Below are 19,484 nucleotides of genomic sequence, written 5' to 3' on the forward strand. Positions count from 1 at the left end.
CCGCCTGGCTGGCGGGGCTGGCGGCCCGTCTGCCCCGCGGCGTCTACTCCCGCAGCCCAGGCGAGGGTGGGTGGCCGGGCGCCCCCGGATGGCGCCGGCGGCCGCGGTGGCTGAAGGCCGCGGGCCTCAGACGTGTGGTCCTTCGGGCTGCAGGGGGCGCTGTGCGCGCCCTTCGGCCCGGCCGCGAGCGCAGCTCTTGTTTAAAGGGCAGGTGGGGCACGTGGCTCGGACGCAGCTCGCGGCCGCCGGGCAGGAGCTCCGAGGCTGGGCGGCTCCGCTCCGCCGCCGCCGCCGCCGCCGCCGCCAGCGCACCGCGCCAGACCTGACAGGCCGGCCCGAGTGGAGCAGCCGAGAGAGGGACGCGGGCAGCCATGGCCGAGGCGGCGCCCGCCCGGGTAAGCGCCCTGGTGCGCGGACGCCCAGACGGGCCGGGCGGCCGCCGCCACCGCGTGAGCCCGCGAAGGGTCTGGGCCCCGCGGCGTGGAGCGGCCCCGCGGCGCGGCCTCCTCGGCCCCGCCTGCGCCCCCGGCCGGCGCCCGCCGCGTCAGGCCCACTCACTCCGCCGGCCACTCGCTTCTGGCGTCCGCGCCCGCCTTCAGGCCGAGCGACCGGGCGGCCCAAACACCAGGCCAGGCGGCGGGGCGCGGCGAGCGGCCCCGACGTCAGGGGACAGGTTGGGTTTTCTAGTCACACTTCAGATGACAAGACTTGCATTTGAAGAGAGTGGCCGGTTCCCCCGTCCATTGTCTCATTGAAGGCCCAGCGGCCCCCGAGCAGGCGGGCAGGGGAGGGTCGCCAGCCCCGTTTCTTCTGACAACCGACGTCTGACGCTTAGGGAAGGGACTGGCCCAAGGTCACTCACGCAGGTGAGGCCAGGCCAGGACTTCTAATTACACCTCCTTTACGGTACCCAGGAGTCTACTTTTACCTCCAGGAAAGGTATTGAACGCTGTTCACAAGAGGGATTGTAGGTGTGTGGGGGGTTTTTTTTTAATTAGCACATTTAAGAATGTTGGCTGACAATGCGCAGTACGTAAAATTCAGAGGAAACAATCCTTTGGCCGTTTTGGACACAGTAGAAAAACACTTGGAAAGAGTTCTCTAAATGGTTTCTACTGTTAACAGTACATCGCGATGAATTTTTTGGAACCTTGATTTTTCTGGATGCTTCTTAAGGAGGCACTTTGGCTCCCTGCTGTGTAATTGGCAGTTTGGTGTATGATTCCTTTAGGGTTCCCAGAGTGCAAGGGAGAAAGCGGGGGGTGGCAGTTCTGCAGGTTTATGGCTCTGTCCACCGAGGGGAGCCCTTGGGAAGGCCTTTCTGTACAGGTGACATCTTCAGCCCCCAGCTGGCCCAGGACCCCTCCCTCAGCACCCTTTCTGACCCTCCCCTATCCTGCCCCTTTCCCTCTGTTGTCTCCCAACACCTGAAATTCCAAGAAAAGCTGCCCAAACAGGACTGCTTTGCCCTCAACGTTTGTGAGCCCGTGCGTTTTACACTCTTGTTTATCATGACTATTTCTAGACAGAATTTTTCTCCTGGAGAAGGAAGAAAGAACCATGTATTACTCATTTTTCTGCATTTCCATTGTACCATTACTATGACAGGAGTTCAGTACTTGTTATTGAATGAAGGTGTTGTTTAATTGCTCATTCATTCATTCGGTAGGTATTGATTATCTGCTGTGAGTGAGGCAACAATGTTCTTGTGGGGAAACCATAGCACAGGCAGCACACAGTCAACAAAAGCACTGGGAATAAACACTGAATAAAGCCTCGTGGAGCGTACGTTCTTGTGGGGAAACCATAACAGTCAACATAGGTTATGAGTGCTCTGCAGGAAGGACTGATGGGCCTATTTTAGATGTTGGTTGCTGACGGTCTCCGTTAGGTGATATTGATATTTAAGCTGGAGGTTTGTATGAGAGGAAGCCAGGAGCACAGAGCAGTGCAGGACAAGCTGATGCAAAGATGGAGGAGAACTGGGTGTGTGTGTCCTAAGAGTCCAAGGAGGCGAGGGTGGCCGGAGTGTCGCAAGCGCCCAGGACAATGTAAAGTCAGGGAGGCAGGCTGCAGTCTGGTGAGAAGTTTACATTTTATTCTAGATCCACTGGGGACCTATTGAAGAGTTTTAAGCTGGGGACTAAAAATGAACGTGTCTGTATTTTTGAAAGATCACTGACCCCCCTGTGGAAAGTGTGTTGTGAGGGAGAAGGGTGCCGAGGGGGGCGGGGGGGCAAGTCACTTGGATGGAATTGCAGTGGCTCAGGTGAAAGGTGTTTAGGACTTGACTAGGTGATGGCACATTTGAGATCATGTCAGAAGTCAAACAGATGGGACTTGTTTGACCCTGAAAAGCTGAATGAAATGGCGGGGTGAGATGTCAGTTCATCTTTCCAGCAAGGCTTTTAGCAAGATCACCTGGGACGGAGGCCCTCCTGCGTGCTCAGGGAAGGCTTGTCCATCGGGCTCCTGGGTAAGCTGAGGTAATTCAGCTCCTCTTTTCCAAGGCGCTGAAGGACAGTGGAGTGAAAGAGGTGAAGCAGAAAGGCCATACGAACTGTTTCTACTGCATCCCTGAGCCAGACCCGTCACCATCATCGACATTTTCATCATTCTCCTCTCAGCTGCATCAACACAGGGCTCCCGTTTATTGAGCACGTACCACAGGCTAGACATTGTGCTAAGTGCTTTTTACCAAATTGGGGCATTAATTCTCACAATCATTTCACATAGGTACTCTTACGAGCTAGTTCCATTTTCTAGATGCAGAGGTGAAGTTGTACGATGTTGAAGAAACCTTGCCCAAAGTCACTGGCTGCACCCAGACTGACTGCAGAGCTCGTGTTCTCTGCTTCATTCAAAGCCTGTCCCGTCACTTCCAGAGGAGACGAAGATCCAGGAACAGAGTCCCCTGTCGGAGACAGCAGACACTTTCTCTCTTTGGCCGTGTTTTTCCTCCTGTTTCCCCTTTGTAACACCTTGGTCTAGCCAGTGTCCCCTGTTCCAGAGGCTGGACTTCTAAGGGACACCCTCACCTTCCCATCCCCCACTCGGCTGCCTGACTGGCAGACGGGACTTGACTTGGGCAGGTGCCACTCTGAGGTTTCTTTTTGAGGTGGACATTTTGATTGTGTAGTTCTGATATCATCTTTCACCTCTGTGGACAGGCTCCAGAGAGGGAGAAGCAAACAGGGGACGGAAAGCCTTCAACACCTCCATCGCCCCAGCCGGCTGCTGAGAAGAACTCATACCTCTACTCCACGGAGATCACACTGTGGACGGTGGTAGCTGCCATCCAGGCCTTGGAGAAGAAAGTGGATTCCTGTCTCGCCCGCTTGCTGACCCTGGAGGGGCGGACGGGGACAGCCGAGAAGAAGCTGGCTGACTGTGAGAAGACGGCCGTGGAGTTCGGGAACCACATGGAGGGCAAGTGGGCCGTGCTGGGGACCCTGCTTCAGGAGTACGGGCTGCTGCAGAGGCGGCTGGAGAACATGGAGAACCTTCTGAGAAACAGGAACTTCTGGATCCTGCGGCTGCCCCCAGGCAGCAAGGGGGAGGTCCCCAAGGTAAGCCTGGCCACCTGGGGTGGGACAGCCTGAGGGGCCGCGCCTGGAAGTGTGGGTGAGCATGCATGACACTTGTGGTTCCAGGTGCCCGTGACCTTTGATGACGTAGCCGTGTATTTTTCCGAGCTGGAGTGGGGCAAGCTGGACGAGTGGCAGAAGGAGCTCTACAAGCACGTGATGAGAGGCAACTATGAGATGCTGGTCTCTCTGGGTAAGGCCACGGCGTAGGGATCTGGGCCTCTAGAGTCAGTCTGTATCTCTGCTCTGGCTTCTGTTCCACTTGTGTCTGCATCTCTGTGGGCAACTGGGTGGCAGGTGTCCAGTCCTGACCCAGCTCTCTCTCTCCGTTCTGTCCACAGATTATGCCATCTCCAAACCAGACATCCTCACCCGCATGGAGAGGGGAGAGGAGCCTTGTCCCGAAGGTGTGTGGTGCCAGGAGGAGGGGAAAGAGAGGGAGGCAGCATGCCCGAGGAGGCTGGGCGCTGGTGAGTGGGGGTAAGATGGGGACCGGGCGGCTGGGGGCAAACTGAACCATATTCCCCCTCTCCTGGGCTTCCCAGACGTGCAGGGAGGCCAGGATGGGAGCACAGGCCCATAACCCAAAGAAGGGCACGTTCTGTCCCAGGCCGACCAGTCAGGCAGCGGCAGGGCTTCTGCCTCACAGCCGCCCAGTGTCTGCATCTGTGCGAGGGCCAGCAGTGCCCCCATCACTCGGAGGTTGTGAGGACCAAGTGCGATGGCCTGCGTAAAGCTGAGCATTTGTAGCAAGTGGGGACTTGTTACTAACAGTCGTGCTTGTAGCAGCAGCATTATTGCCACCACCTCCTGCTTCCCCCTCCACCTCTGTCCCCCCACCTGTCACCTGCAGCTGTGAACCCTGTAATGTACTGGCTTCCCTTTGTGGAAATGGAGCCTCTTGGAGGAGGAGCCTGGGGCCAACTTCGTCCCCACAGCTGGTGTGTATAGGACAGTGGTTCCAAAGTTGACTGCATATCAGAATCTTCTGCAGAGCCTTTTATTTTTTTAATAAAACTTTAAAAAATAAATGGCAGTAGAGAGAACAGTATAGCAAACCTCCAAATGGTCATCACCGAGATTCAACAATGATCAAGAGTTTGCCACATATGCTCATCCATCTCTTTTTTTGCCTCATTTGCTTCATCCATCTCTTTTTTTTCCCCTAAACCATTATCACACCCAACGGATTCACATGTAATATCTAGTACATGTTCTGTTTTCTCCGATTGCATCAGAATCTTTTCTTTAGGGGTTTGGATCCTATTTGTAACAAACCAGTCTATTTATTGCATTTGGTTTACAAAAAGTGTGTAAAAAGACTCCCCCCCCCAAAAAAAAAACAACACCCAGCTTTATTGAGATATAATTAACATGCCATACAATTCATGAGTTAAAGTATACAATTCAGTTTTTTTACTATACTCAGAGTTTTGTGAATAGCACCACAATTTTAAAACTTTCTTGTCTCACCTAAAAGAAACCTGTAGCCGTTAATAGTAACTTCCTGTTCCCCTCCCCTTACGCCCCAGCCCTTGGCACCCACGAATCTGCTTTCTATCTCTATAGATTTGCCTGTTCTAGGTATTTCATGTAAATGGAATCATACACTTGAGACCTTTTGTGTCTGCCTTCTGCCACGGAGCATGTTTTCCAGGCTCACCCAGGGTGTAGCACATGTCAGTCCTTCATTCCTTTTCATGGTCAAATAGCCTCCCATTGAATGGACGTACTGCATTTTCTTTCTCCATTCAGCAATTGATGGGCCATCTTCACCTCCCCCTTTTTAATGTCATTTATGTGTCAAAATTTTAATATTTACCTTTTAAATGCCATTATTTCCCGCATTTTGGATTTGGTGTCATTTAACATGTTCTTATCTTTTCTCCATTTCCTATGAACTGGTAGGTAGATCCAGAGGCTTACTTAGATTCAGGTTCAATCTCATTGCAACTCTCCTCCAGAGATGGTGCTGTGTACTCCTGCTCTGTCACATCAGGAGGCACAACAGGAGTCTGGTGGCTGCTTGTTTGCGATCGTCAGCCTTATCCTTCTATTACAAAGTTTCCCATCAACTTTTCACCTAATGGTTTTAATAATCATCGAAGATTATTGCCCGGCTTCATTATTTCATTAGGGGTTGCACAATGGTGAAATTCTGTCATTACTTCTGCGCTCGGTAGCTGGCATTCTTTCATAAAGAATAATTTCTCTAATCAGTTCTTAGTTGCCCTGAAATACAGTCTGTACAGAAAAGGCAGGTTAGATGCTTAGTTCTTTCCCCTCGTCAGAATGAAGAGTTGCTGCCTTAGAAGCCTTCAAAGATAACCAAAACTTGGGCTTTTAAAAACATTATTATTATGACTTCATAGAATGTTGAATATTTTATATATGCCAGTCCTTTGCAGCCACTATTTTGGTGCTTAACTGTCCCATCTTTAGCTCATGGGAGCCCCTTCACGTTGGCCCATAAGTCAATTTGCTGTGCTTTGGGTGGCTTTCAGACACGAGAATATAATCTAGAGCCATCTTGTGTATTTTCTGCCTCGGATCTGGAACCAAAATTTCTCCAAGGAGTTTTGATTCCTTTCAGTGAAGAATGATATTTAGAGACTGCAAGATGAGTGCAGTAGTTGCTAATTTTTGACATTAACTTCTAGGTCTTCTCAGAAAAACAGGTGTTTTTGAAAAGAAAAAAATCAAGAGTTCACACTGATATTTCTAATTCAAAATTAATATTCTTTGATTTTATACTTGTGTTTCGCTTTTACATGGCCATCATAAACTTATTAGCATAATTACATGGAAATCCTGATATTGACATAATTACTTATTTGCATTTTCTTATTCCAGTGCTAATATTTTATTTTCCTATACCTTATAATTTCAAAATAATGAAGCCCACATTACTCACACTAAGAATTAGACTTTTGATTGAAATTTGAGATTTCTTTGCAGCGCTTTTTGTCCTCTGAATGTATTTCATTTGGGAGTTATAGACAAAATAATGCCTTTTAAAGTCACTTGAAATAATTATTTTCTCTATGTGGTTATGACATCAACTCAATATACAGTTTAGTTCATTTGTTTCCATTTATTTTTAGATTTTTAAAGATGGCTCTTTTTTACTTCTTGATTTAACTTTAGAATATGTAAGCCATGTTATGTTGGCAAAGTCAAAGTGATGTCACAGGATGCGTTCAGGGAAGTCTTCCTTCCTTCCTTGTCCCCTCACCCTATAGATAATCATTTCTGTTCGTTTCTTCTTTATACTTCCTGTGTTTCCTCTTGAAATATCAGTAACATAGATATACATTTGTATTCCCCCATCCCTGTCTTACACAGTTTCTCCTGGAGATCACTTGTCAAGGTGTAGAGATCCTCAGTTCTTTCGCGGATGTAGACTGTTCCATGGTGTGACATACCGTAGTTTATTGAACCGGTTCCCGCTGATTTGGGTCTTTCCAATATTTTGCTGCTAGAAATTACGCTGTAGGGAATACTTGGTACATAAGTCAGTTCATATTTTGCCAATACATTTTTGAGATGGATTCCTAGAAGCTGGACTGCTGGGTCAAAGGTAAGTGAACACGTGACTTTTCAAGAGTTTATCACCAAATTCCCCTCCATAGCAGTTGTATTTGCATTGCCACCAGCATTGTGAAAAAGGGCCTTGCCACCAGAGAACGTAGTTAAATTTGTAGGATTTTTGTCTACCTAATAGGTAAGAAGAATTTCAGTGTAGTTTTTTTTTTTTTTAAAAAAAACAACAGCCTTTTAAGATATAAGTCACTCACCATACAATTCACCCATTTAAAGTGTATAATTCAGTGGTTTCTAACATATTCATAGGTATAGCCACCAAACCCCACAGTTTTAATAACGTTTTCTTTACCTCAAAAACAAGCCCCATACCCTTTAGCTGTCACCCTCAACCCCTTCCCAGCCCCCAGCCCTAAGCAACGACAAATCTTTCTAACTATGGATTTGCTTCTTGTGGACATTTTCACATAAATGGAATCTTATAATACATGGTCTTCTGTCTCTAGCTTATTCTACTTTGTATAATGTTTTCAAGGTTCATCCATGTTGTACTGTGTATCAATACTTCATTTATTTATTTATTCTTTTTTTCCTATTGTCAAATACATAACATGAAATTTACCATCTTAACCATTTTAAGCGTACAGTTCAGAGATATTAAATGCATTCATAATGTGCATCCATCTTCAGAACTGAAACTCTGTCCCCATTAAATAATAACTCCTCATTCTGCCCCCTTCCCCAGTCCCTGGCAACCACAACTCTACTTTCTGTCTCTATGATTTTGACTACTCTAAGTACCTCACATAAGTGGAATCAGAGTATTTGCTTGTTTCATTTAGCATAATGTCCTCTGGGTTCATCTATGTTGTAGCCCGTATAGGAAATTCCTTCCTCTTAAGGCTGAGTAACATTCCATTGCCTGGATAGACCACGTTTTGTTTATCCACTCATCTGTCGATGGACACGGGTTATTTCCATGTTTTAGCTATTGTGAATAACGCTGCTATGATCGTGGATATACAAACATCTCTTTGACAACTCTGCCTTCAATTCTTTTTTTTTTTTTTTTTTAAATTTATTGGGGTGACAATTGTTAGTAAAATTACATAGATTTCAGGTGTGCAATTCTGTATCACATCATCTATAAATTACATTGTATGTTCACCACCCAGAGTCAGTTCTCCTTCCATCATGCCTTCAATTCTTTTGAGTATATACTGAGAAGTAGAATTGCTGGGTCATATGGTAATTCTATTTTTAATTTCTTGAGGGACCACCATACAGTTTTCCACAGTGGCTGCACCATTTTATATTCCCACCAACAGTGCACGGGCTTTCTCCACATTCTTGTCAACACTTATTTTCTGTTGTTGTTGTTTTTTTCCATAGTAGCCATAATAATGAGTGTGAAATAATATCTCATTGTAGTTTTGATTTGTATTTCCTTGGTGGCTAGTGATGTTGAGAATCTTTTCATGTCCTTATCAACTATTGTCAGTAACTTATTGAAATTTTGTATATTTTTTTGGAGAAATGTTTATTCAAATCCTTTGCCCATTTTTTATTCAGGTTGTTTGTTTTTTTTTGTTGGTGAGTTTTAGGAATTCTCTATATATTCTGTGTTTTAATCCCTTATCAGATAAATGATTTGCAGTTATTTTCTCCCGTTCTGTGGATTGCTTCTTAACTCTTTTCATAGTGTCTTTTGATGTACGAATTTAAAATTTTTTCATGAGGTCGTAATTGTTTATTTTTTCTTTTTTTGCCTGTGCCTTCAGTGTCATATCCAAGGAACCATTGCCAAATGCAATATTGTGAAGCTTTTGTCCAATGTTTTCTTCTAAGAGTTTTATATTTTAGGTCTTACATTTAGATTTTGATCCATTTTGAGTTAATTTTTATACATGATGTTAGGTAAGGGTCCATTTTCTTTCTTTTGCATGTGGATATCTACTTTTTCCAACACCATTTGTTGAAAAGACTGTCCTTTCCCCATTGAGTGGTCTTGGAACTCTTCTCAAATATCATTTGACCAGATATGTGAGGGTTTATTTCTTGGTTCTCTATTATATTTATTTATTCTATTTATACCAGTACCTCACTGTTTTGATTACTGTAGCTTTGTAGTAAGTTATGAAATCACGGAGTTCTCCAACTTTGTTCTTCTTTTTCAAAATTGTTTTGGATACTTGGGCTCCCTTGAGATTTCAAATGAATTTTAGGATGGATTTTTCTATTTCCGCAAAATCAGTGCCATTGGGGTTTTGAGAAGGATTGCATTAAATCTGTAGGTCACTTTGGGTAATATTGACATCTTAATAATACTGAGTCTTCCAATCCATGAACACAGGATGTATTTCCATTTATTTCTGTCTTTACAGTAGTCCCCCCTTATCCATTGTTTTGTTTTCCACAGTTTCAGTAACCCACAGTCAATCGTAGTCTGAAAATATTAAATAGAAAATTTCAGAAATAATTCATAAGTTTTAAATTCTGTACCATTCTGAGTCGCAGGATGAAATCTTGCATGGTACTGCTCCATCCCTCCCAGGACACGAATCATCCCTTTGTCCAGTATATCTGTGTTGTATGGGCCTCTTGCCCATTAGTCACTTAGTAGCCGTCTCGGTTATCAGATCGACTATCACGGTATCACAGTGCATGTGTTCAACTAACCCTTATTTTACTTAATAATGGCCCCCAGAGCTAGTCACTGTAATAACTTTTATTACAGTAAACTTTATCATAGATATTTGTGTATAGGAAAAACCATAGAATATAGACGGTTTGGTACTATCTGTGGTTTCAGGCATCCACTGGGGGCCTTGGACTTATCTCCTGTGGATAAGGGGGGACTAATATAATTTCTTTCAGTAATGTTTTATAGTTTTGATTGTAAAAATCTTTCATCTCCTTGGTTAAATTAGTCCTAAGTATTTCATTCTTTTTTATATTATTGTAAATGGATTGTTTTTGTAATTTCCTTTTGAAATTGTTCATTATTAGTGTGTAGAAATGCAACTGATTTTTTTTAATGTTTACTTTTATCCTGCTATCTTGCTGAATTCATTTATTAGTTCTAACTGTTTTTTTTGTGGCATTTTTAGGGTTTTCTACATACATGATCATGTCATCTGTGAACAGATCATTTTACTTCTTTCCCATTTGGATGCCTTTTATTTCTTTTTCTTACCTAATTGCTCTGGCTAGAACTTCCAGCACTTTGTTGCATAGAAGTGGTAAAAGTGGACATCCTCGCCTTATTCCTAATCTTAGAGGAAAAAGTTTCAGTTTTTCACGGTTGAATGTGATGTTCACTGTGGCTTTTTCGTATATGGCTTTTATTACGTTTAGGTGATTTCCATCTGTGACTGCTTTGTTGATTGGTTTTATCATGAAAAGGTGTTTGATTTTTGTCAGATGTTTTTTCTGCATCGAGATGATCTTGGTTTTTTTTCCCCTTCATTCTGTTAATATTCCAAGACCTAGGTTTAGATGTTGAACCATCCTTGCATTCCAGGAATAAACTCCACTGGTCATGGTGTTTCATCCTTTTAATATGCCCCTGATTTCAGGTTGCTAGTATTTTGTTGAGGATTTTTGCATTCATGTTCATAAGGGATATTGATCTATAGTTTTCGTGGAGTGTCTGTCTGGCTTTGGTAACAGTGGGTTTTAATGGTACTTCTCTTATCATGAGTATGGTTGAGTATCTTTTTATTTGTTTATGGGCCATTTTAACTTTTTATTCTGTGAAACATTTGTTCATCTCTTTTGCCCTAGGAAGCTTTTTTTGAATTATAAATTTCTAAGCCCACCCAGATCTACTGATGAGAATCTTGGGGGTGCTCTGCAGGGGACCCTTATACACCAGCCTGTTGGAGGACTTGGGATTTGGAGCCACTGTTGTAACGTTCTGAGTGAGGAATCCAGAAAAAGCCAGACCCTTGGCCTGCTGTGTGACCCGTCTGGTACTATCGGATAAGTTCCCCTGCTATGCTGCTTCCTTCTCTCAGACGTGGAGGCTTTAACCTAGAATGGAGTCACTAGATGATCAGTGAAGTCCACTTAATTATCATGCCCCGTGTTTGACCTGATGCGCAGGTCCAGTGACTGCATTTGGGCTTCTGACCACCTGGGGGAACTCTGTGTTATCCTCAATATCACTGATTAGTGTTCCCACGATCGCCCTCCATGTCCAGAGCTCATTACCAGCCCAGTGAGCCCTGACCGGAAGGAGCCAAAAGAAAGGCAGGCCCCTGAGAACCAGCAAGCCTCCGGAGAAGGAGTCCCTACGCCTGGAACGAGCACGGGTGAGTGAGGCCTGCAGACAGCAGTGTGGACGGCATCTCAGCCACAGGATCAGACCGGCAGCACTGAGGAGTGGTGCTGAGGCTGCGGGTGGGAGAAACAGCCGGGACTGGCTGGGCTCAGTGGGGCGGGCTTCCTCGGGAGGGGCCACTGAGACGCACCTTCAAGGAGGAGGAGATTGTAGTAGGAGAAAACGTGCTGAGCAAAGGTGTAGGTTCTGCAGGTGTGCTGGGGGCCGGGTCCACTGGTCCGACTGGAGTGAGGGGAAGGGCACACAAGAGTCAGATTGGGCTTCTTACCACGGTTACAATAACAGGAAGACATGTGTGGAGAGCCTGCGAGGAGCTCTGTGGCTTCAGTCATCCCTTCAAACGTCTCCGTCTGCTTCTGTTTGAAGGAAACGCCTGTCCATCCTTTCACCGAAATGGGGTAGAATTCCGAGGGCATTATCCTAGCGTTTGGCAGATGATCCAGAGCCTTGTTTTCTGTCTCCAGACCGCTCTTCCCCTATGCCTCCTCCTTCCTGCTGGCCTGACTTCCGTCTCTGGGTTCTTTCTTTGCAGTCATTTCTGTGCATGTCGCCCACTGCATATGGGCTTCCTGCGGTTGGAGGTGACACCCCTCCCTTCTCTGTGTCCCTCCTTCCCAGCTAGTGTGTAAGGAGAGATAGGACCCTCTTGTTGTCCCTGCTCTGTTACAGACCTGGCACTGTGCCCCAGGGGCCGCCCCAAATCCTCTGTCCTTTTGAGGCCTGTCAGGGTGACACTCAGATGCTGAGGGACCAGTCAGTCACTGGCACTGGCCCACATGGGAATTGGGGGCGTGGCCCTCACAACTCTCCTATCACCTCTGCTGCAGAGGCTGTGGAATGGGCACCTGCAGTCCCTGGACAGAGCTGGGGTCCCCTCTTCCAGGCAGGCACTCAAGTGTATCCAGGGCCTGCTAGGGGATGGCTGTGTCACCCTGCAGGACCCTGGTGTTGGGAAAAATCCTCATGCGATTCCCTTCCACAGGGCCCCCAGCCAGCACCAGCGTTTTGTCCTCAGTTAAACAAGAGGAAGAATCTTCGGATGGAGAGTCACCAACCTCCCCTCCCAGGGACGTCCAGCCCGGCATGGGGCCAGGTGAGTGAATGGAGGGGGCCCTGTGGCCACAGCAGAGCCTTAGAGAAGCTGGGGGTCCCTTTGGGAGTAGGCTGAGGGTTGGCTTGATGGGACTTGGTAAGATGCCCCCCTGACTCCCCCAGGTGTTATTTCCCTGGGGTTCTGGGGACCCAGACCCCCTGTGGCCCTGGTCTTCCCTCACCGTGGTCTGGCCTACCTGGAAAGTTGCTGTTTAGAAAAAGCTGCATGCTACCAGGTTTGCGATCCGGCCACCCCGTGAAGTGACCCGGGCTCACAGCGTCCAGCGTCTTACAGTGTTGGCATGTGGTGGCCTGTGATTTAAATTTAGTCCCACTTAAGAGTCTACATTTTCTAGAAACTGGGCTGACACTCTCATGAGCAGGATAAAAGCAATTATTGCCCATTCTGGCTTTGGGGCAGGTTTTCTGTCCCAATAGAAAGGGCTGCAGCTCTCCCCTGGTTTCATCTGGTACCTTCTTTGGTGGGAGGCAGAGGTGAGAGTTGGGTCTGTTGTGGGGTTGTGGCATGGTGGGGACCAAGCTGCAGATGGGCTTCAAGTGAAGGGATCTGGGGTCCTTGGCCTTCGCCGAGAATGGGTCCCGGGACTTTCACTGATCCTTCAGTTCAGGAATGCCATGCAGACCATTAAATGCAATAATGTTTTACCCCAAAGTTTAGACGATTCTTACAGACTTTTCATGCCTCTGTATCTATAGGACTAAATTAATAACAGTGGGTCATTTCTAACACAGAAATAAAGTTCTGTCGTGATTTCTTGGTGAGGGTTACGGGTAAGCTGCAGGGAGCAGAGAACCCAAGGTCTTGCCATTGGGTGCTGGCCTTGGAGGCCACCAGGGGCGGGCTGTCCTCTGCAACAGCCGCCCGGCTCCCAGCTTAAGTTCAAGCTTCAGCAAGAGCAGAAAGTACTCTGGTCCTCGACCTTGGAAGTTGCTCGGAGAGTGCTGAAGCTTTTCATTTTAATATGCAGAGGGCAAGGTTCCTGGTCACCCTTTGATCAGACTTGTGTTCTCGCAGCTGAGGCCACCAGAGTGGTGGGGGAGGTCAGAGAAGAGAGTGGTGGCGGACAGACTGCAGAGAAGACCAGAGGTGAACGGCAGTGGGAGAATCTGGAAGCATGCACAGTGATCCAAGCAGGGCTTGGTGGCGTTCGGGATCCCGGGACCTGCTGCTGAGGCAACCCACCTCAGCGTCGCCTTTTCACTGCTCTGTCGTGGCAGCTCCTTTGCCTCAGTCCTGCCCCAAAGTCAGGTGTGACCCACCCTGAGGCCCAGTGACGCCTGTGTGTCGCCTGAGAGCACGGTGCCAGGCAGTGACAGATGCTCGGTGTGGCTCAAAAGAGATGAATAGCTCTGAGTGTGACTAAGGCACCTACAGCCTCCAGGCCTGAGGCCTCTTACCTAGTGTGGAGGCAGCGGGCCCACAGGGCTCAGTGCCAGTCACAGATCAGAGCTCAAGGTGTCAGAATCCCGGGGCCCAGAATGGCCGGCGTCGTCAGTGTCCAGGGGCCCGGCCTCTGTTGCCTCCCCTTCGTTTGACAACAAACAGATGGATGGAGGCGGGGACTGTTTGGTGGCGCCGGGGAGCAGGGCTCAGCTCTGAGCTGTGGGCCGGGCCCTGGGGGAGAAGGAGAAGGGATGGCGAGAAGGCAGGAGTGGGGTGGGCGCCTATGCAGCCGCGCCTGGGAGGCAGGACTGAGGCGCGGGGCCTGGGGTGGCCAGACGTGGCCCGTGTAAAATCCGTGGCGATTCCTTTCGGCAGGTGCTGGTGGAGATGTGGTCATCAAGACAGAAGCACAGTCTGAGGAGGAGATGATGCCGGATCAGCTTTTCCTGGGGGTGTCCCCCAGCCAGACGGAGAGCAGAATCCCCAAGGCGCCCAAGGGCAGGACTGGGGGTCCCCGCCGGCTTCATGCCCAGGGAGTGCCGAGGGTGCGGGCGGGGGACCCGCGGCAGGCTGGAGCGGGGGGAGAGCCGCCCCGCATCCTCCCGCGCCGGAGACAGCGGACCTTCCCCTGCCCCGACTGCGGGCAGAGCTTCCGCCTGAAGATCAACCTGACCATTCACCAGCGCACCCACGTGGAGGACGAGCGCAGGGAGGACCGGGGCAGCTCGGCCTCGGGTGGGGGGAGGCCCCACTCCACGCTGGAGCCCTGGGGAGGTGGTGGTACCCGGCCCTGTCATCCGCTGGCTCCCCGAGGAGCCCGAGGGCCACCGCTCCCTGGCAGGCCGTCCCTTTGTGGGGCGGAGGCCGGCGGCCACCAAGGTGTACCACTGCAGCGAGTGCCTGCGCTTCTTCCAGGAGCGCAAGAGCCTGCTGCTGCACCAGCGCATGCACACGGGCAACAGTCAGGGCTGGCCGGCCTGTCCCTACTGCGGCAAGGCCTTCCGCCGGCCCTCCGACCTCTTCCGGCACCAACGCATCCACACTGGCGAGCGGCCCTACCAGTGCCCCCAGTGCGGCCGGGCCTTCAACCGGAACCATCACCTGGCGATCCACATGCAGACTCACACCCGGGGCCAGGCGGGCCCGCACTTTGCTGCTTCCTCTGCCCGCCCGGGGAGCCCATCCAGACCCCGGCCCAGACACACGGAGGAGGGCTGACCTGGCAGGAGCCTGCAGGGCCACGTGGGCAGGACCTTCTCTCCATCTGCGGCCTTTCTCCTTGTGCCTGACGCCATTCCTCGTTCTGGGATGGCTTTGGAAAGATTTGTGGGTTTTCTTTCTTTTTTCCATTCAAATGGGAAGCAGCAGCCTTTTTGGGGACAGCGTATGATGAGGGTGACAGATGCCTCAAGTTCTTTTCCTAAGTTTGTTCCTCTTTACTACCTTTGCTACATTCCTTACTTACAAAGGGCCCCTTAAGGATTAGGGGATGCCAAGTTTTTGGTGGGGCACTTTGGCGGGTGCCATGGACTGACAAGCAGACCAGAGACTGTGGGTCTTCCAGTAGGGCTCAAGGAAACATTGGGGTCCTGGGGTTTTTGTTTTGTACCCAGAGGTCTGGTGCCTGCTGCAACATGAGAAGCAGCAGAGTGGACCGACAGCCTGAAGAACAGGCACTGGAAATTTGAGTTTTCTACTTTGCTATTTTAAAACTTTTATTTTTTCCTCTTTATGGAACTTTTCTAGTGTGTTTGTAAGTGTTGTGTGTGGTTGCAAAGGGGCCAACAGCTCCTGAGGGTCAGGAATTATTCTGCCACGTGCTTGTGTGGGGGGACAGCAGAGGGGCTGTCCAGCCCTACCTGGGTGTTGACGGGGGTGCCTTGGCTGCTGCCCTGGAAACGAGGCGTCTTCCCAGGTGTACGCCTTGGCCCGGAGTGACTCGCAGCATTCCTGGTCCCCCCTGCAGTGGGTATTCACGTCCATGATTGACTTTATCATTGGAGACGGGGAAACTGAAGCCCAGAGCGGATGACATGTCCCCCAAAGCCTCAGTGTTCACGGGTGTGCGTGCTCCATGGACTGGACCCCATATGTCACTGCAGGGGGGCGGCCTCAGGAAGCTCCTGAGAGGAAGACCGTGGTCTGGGTGCGGCTGGTCAGCCACCCTGGACACTGGGGTGGCCGGGCCTGATTTGACCTGTTAAAGGAAGGGGCTGTCTCCATGAACTTGGGGCTCTGGCAGAGTTAGGCCAAAAAATCTGGGTAAGTTTTTTAACCACCTCCAGCCTCACTTTCCTCATTTGTCAAAGGGGGTAATGACCCCAGTGCTTCCTACCTCATCTTAGTGTTGTCAGGGTCATAACAGATTTCAGAGGCAACGGGACACATAGGAAGCCTTGTCAGAACAAGGCTTCGAGGTTCAGGGCCCCCTTTCTCTTCCATGTTGATTTCCAGCCCTTTTTTCCCAGTTAGAGTCCCTCAGGAAGAACCTTTATTTTGTGAAATGAGTGGAAAGTCCCGGGGGGTGCAGAGGGAGGTAACTTTCCCATCGTGCTACATCCCCCAGGAGCCCTTTGTATTTCAGTGAAACAAATTCTTAGCAAAGTGATGAGATTCAAACTGGAAGTTCAGGCAATAGTGTCAGGCCTGGTGGGGAAATCATGACAACAGCTGGCTCTTGTGCCTTTTAAATCATACCACTGGGTGCTGCCTACAGATCAGCCCTCGGTGGCTGCATTAGGAAGCTGGAGAGATGGTCTTCCTTGGCACTATGCCTTCAGACATGCATCCACTTCCTACTGCCCTTTCTGACCCTCACTCCTCTCCCCAAGTCTTGAACAGAGTTGGGGGCAGATGGTAACATTGCCATCGTGTCTGGGGCGCGAGTGAGTGTACAAGTCAGTGACAGCTCGGCCAAGCCTCCCTGGGCTTGGGAAGAAGAGGTGCTGCGCTTCCCTGCTGTGGACTCTGCTTGTCTGCTCTAGCAGCCCCAGCCCTCTCCAGGGGCCCCACCAGTCAGGGCTGGGCTGTCAGCAAGCGCTCAAACAGGATATGGTGCAAATGTAGCTGCTCAGAGCTTAACCATCAGCTACAAGAGCTGATCTCAGGTGTTTCCTGGGGAGCCTTCAGGACTAAGAGTTCCTAGACTTGTTTGGCTAATGCTAAATGCCCTGTGTCCATACAGGTACTAATAGGAGCCGAACCGTGAGTACTTGACCCGTTTGTTCCAAGGCTATTTGGGATCATTTGATGAGCCCTCTGTCTGCAGGCAGGTAGAAGGTATCCTCAGTTCGCAGTTTTAGGTGCCATGAAATGACATGGGGAGGTTCACTGGCTTGCCCGAGGTCTCATGGGGACTAAGAACTGGCCTGTGTTCCCAGCCCTCCTGCCCGTCACGTGGCACCAGAGGTACCTCTTCCACACACACCTCTCACTTGCCAGCCTGTTTGTTTCCGGTGAGCTGGGACCTCGCCTGATTTACAGCTGCACCCCTAAGGCTCACTGATCTGTGCTCTGCACACAGTTCTCAAGAAACTCCTGCTGAGCATGGGCATACATTTAAGGGTGCCCCAGGGCCAGAAAATGGGGTCCAGTCCTGGAATGTGAAGTTCTCTCTCTATGGAGAAAGAGCAGGGGTGCATGCACATGTAAGACGTGATTAGATCTAGATGCTTGTAGCTACCCCACCCCCACGCTACCCCAGCTTGCACACCTGAGTGTCCCCACTGCTGTGAGTGGGTGAGCAGCTGGCTTTTTGTCCGCTCGCTCTTCCTCTGGAGACAGGTTCACAACAAAGTGCCTTAATCTCCTCTGCCTGGCCACAAAGTTCCTCTTCCGGAAGAGGGTCCCAGTGTGCTGCGAGGCAGTGGGGTGACGGAGGATGCTGGCCTTCGGGGAGGTGGCTTCTTGGCCCACACCTGTTCCTCTATGGGTCAGACCTCTGCTCTGCGGAGCCCTAGTGTGCGAGGGGAGGAGGGACCAGGATTCTGTTAGGCTGGGAAAGCCAATGACTGGCCAGATGGAGCGGGACTGACAGAAGTCAGTGGAGCAGAGAGGGAGGAAGAGAAAAGGGAAGAAGGGAGGACGCGTCTGGCATATAGAAGCTGGTCCTATAGGTGGACGAGTAAGTGATGACAGTGAGAGCTAGGATGTCATAAGGCAGGCTGCCTGCTACCAGAGCTCGGCTCCAAGAGTCCGGAAACAACAGTCAGGTGCACAGTTCAAGAGGTGTAATTTAGGGTTAGAAGTAGACTTGGGGGTGTAGCTCAGGGGGAGAGCATTTGACTACAGATCAAGAGGTCCCTGGTTCAAATCCGGTGCCCCCTTGTTAAAGTCACCTTTAGCTGTTAAATAGTAAATAAGGAGGCAAATGACTGCTCTTGTCACCCACATTGGCCCCTGGCACCTGCCTCTCCAGGTGGACTGTGCTGTGTCCTAAGACGCATGCACTCTCGTGCTCCCTGGGCCTCAGTTGTCTTCTGGCCCAACCTGTGTTAGAATTCACCAACGGAGTGGTGGTTGTGAGGACTAACCGAGGTCATGGCTAGTCGTTCTGTGTACCCTAGGCCTTCCCCCAGGGACAACCAATGGTCGAGTCCCAGTCTTTCCATTAGGAGAGATCCAGACTTCCAAAATGTTTCCTGGGTTGATGAGCATACTTTGTACGTGGCATCAAAAAGTATACTCCACAACGTGAGCTTAAACAACATGTACTTAATGGTGAAATGTTGAAAGCTTTTCATTTACAATCAGAATGAGACAATTTCTACTATCAGCATCTGTATTCAACATTATGCTGGAGGTCCTAGCCAACACAATAAGGTAAGAAAAAGAAATAAGATATATGAGGATTGGAGAGAGGAAAATAAAACATTTACATTTTTTAGATGATGTTATGGTATACGTATTAGGAAATCCAAAAGAATCGCAAACAAATGAGAATGAGCGTCTAGGGAGACTACTGCCACAGACCCTACATTTCCTTACCCACCTTAGCCTGGCAAAACCACAACCTTTAAAATGATACCTGAGAAATCATGCAAATTTTAAGTCTAAGGTAATGAGTATCTTTATCTTCCTCCCCGATTACATAAAACACTTTCACTGTTATCACCCCATTTCTTATATGTTATTGTTAACCAGTATTTTAGTTCTATCTTTAAAAAAAACTTTATAATTGTACATTAATATTGTGTTACATGGTCAATGATTTTAAATTTACTTACATCTCTTACAATTTCTTTGTTCAACTTTCCTTCTTGTATCTCACACTTCCCATGTGGGCTCATTTTACTTTAAAGTGTATATTTACAGTTTTCCTAGTGAGTGTCTCTGGGAGGAAAGCTCTCAGCGTTGTCTGTTCCTGCAGAACAGTTTGGCTGGAAGGCAATTCAGAGCTGACTTCTGTCCTCTCAGCACACGGAATGTGTCATCGCACCACCTTCTGGCTCCCTTCGCACCTGTGCAAGTTGCCTGCAGTCCAACCATTGTTCCTTTGTAGGTGATCTCAGAA

The 19,484-nt window shown here is 49.0% G+C and overlaps 1 protein-coding gene and 1 non-coding gene across 2 annotated transcripts; both read left to right on the forward strand.

The window, feature by feature from the left end:
* Window positions 1–241: 241 nt before the first annotated feature.
* On the forward strand, window positions 242–16,264 carry ZNF783 (zinc finger protein 783). The gene is given in 9 exon segments (XM_033098924.1): window positions 242–395; window positions 3,171–3,569; window positions 3,654–3,780; window positions 3,929–4,057; window positions 11,336–11,446; window positions 12,458–12,568; window positions 13,604–13,675; window positions 14,348–14,736; window positions 14,738–16,264. Coding segments are annotated over 9 exon segments (1,815 nt in total). The 5' UTR covers window positions 242–371; the 3' UTR covers window positions 15,191–16,264.
* A 1,962-nt stretch (window positions 16,265–18,226) lies between these two features.
* Window positions 18,227–18,297, forward strand: TRNAC-ACA (transfer RNA cysteine (anticodon ACA)). The gene has a single exon. It is a non-coding gene; the product is annotated as a tRNA-Cys (tRNA).
* Window positions 18,298–19,484: the final 1,187 nt, after the last annotated feature.

The sequence above is a fragment of the Rhinolophus ferrumequinum genome, chromosome 26, assembly GCF_004115265.2.
Source record: "Rhinolophus ferrumequinum isolate MPI-CBG mRhiFer1 chromosome 26, mRhiFer1_v1.p, whole genome shotgun sequence".
Taxonomy (NCBI): Eukaryota; Metazoa; Chordata; class Mammalia; order Chiroptera; family Rhinolophidae; genus Rhinolophus; species Rhinolophus ferrumequinum.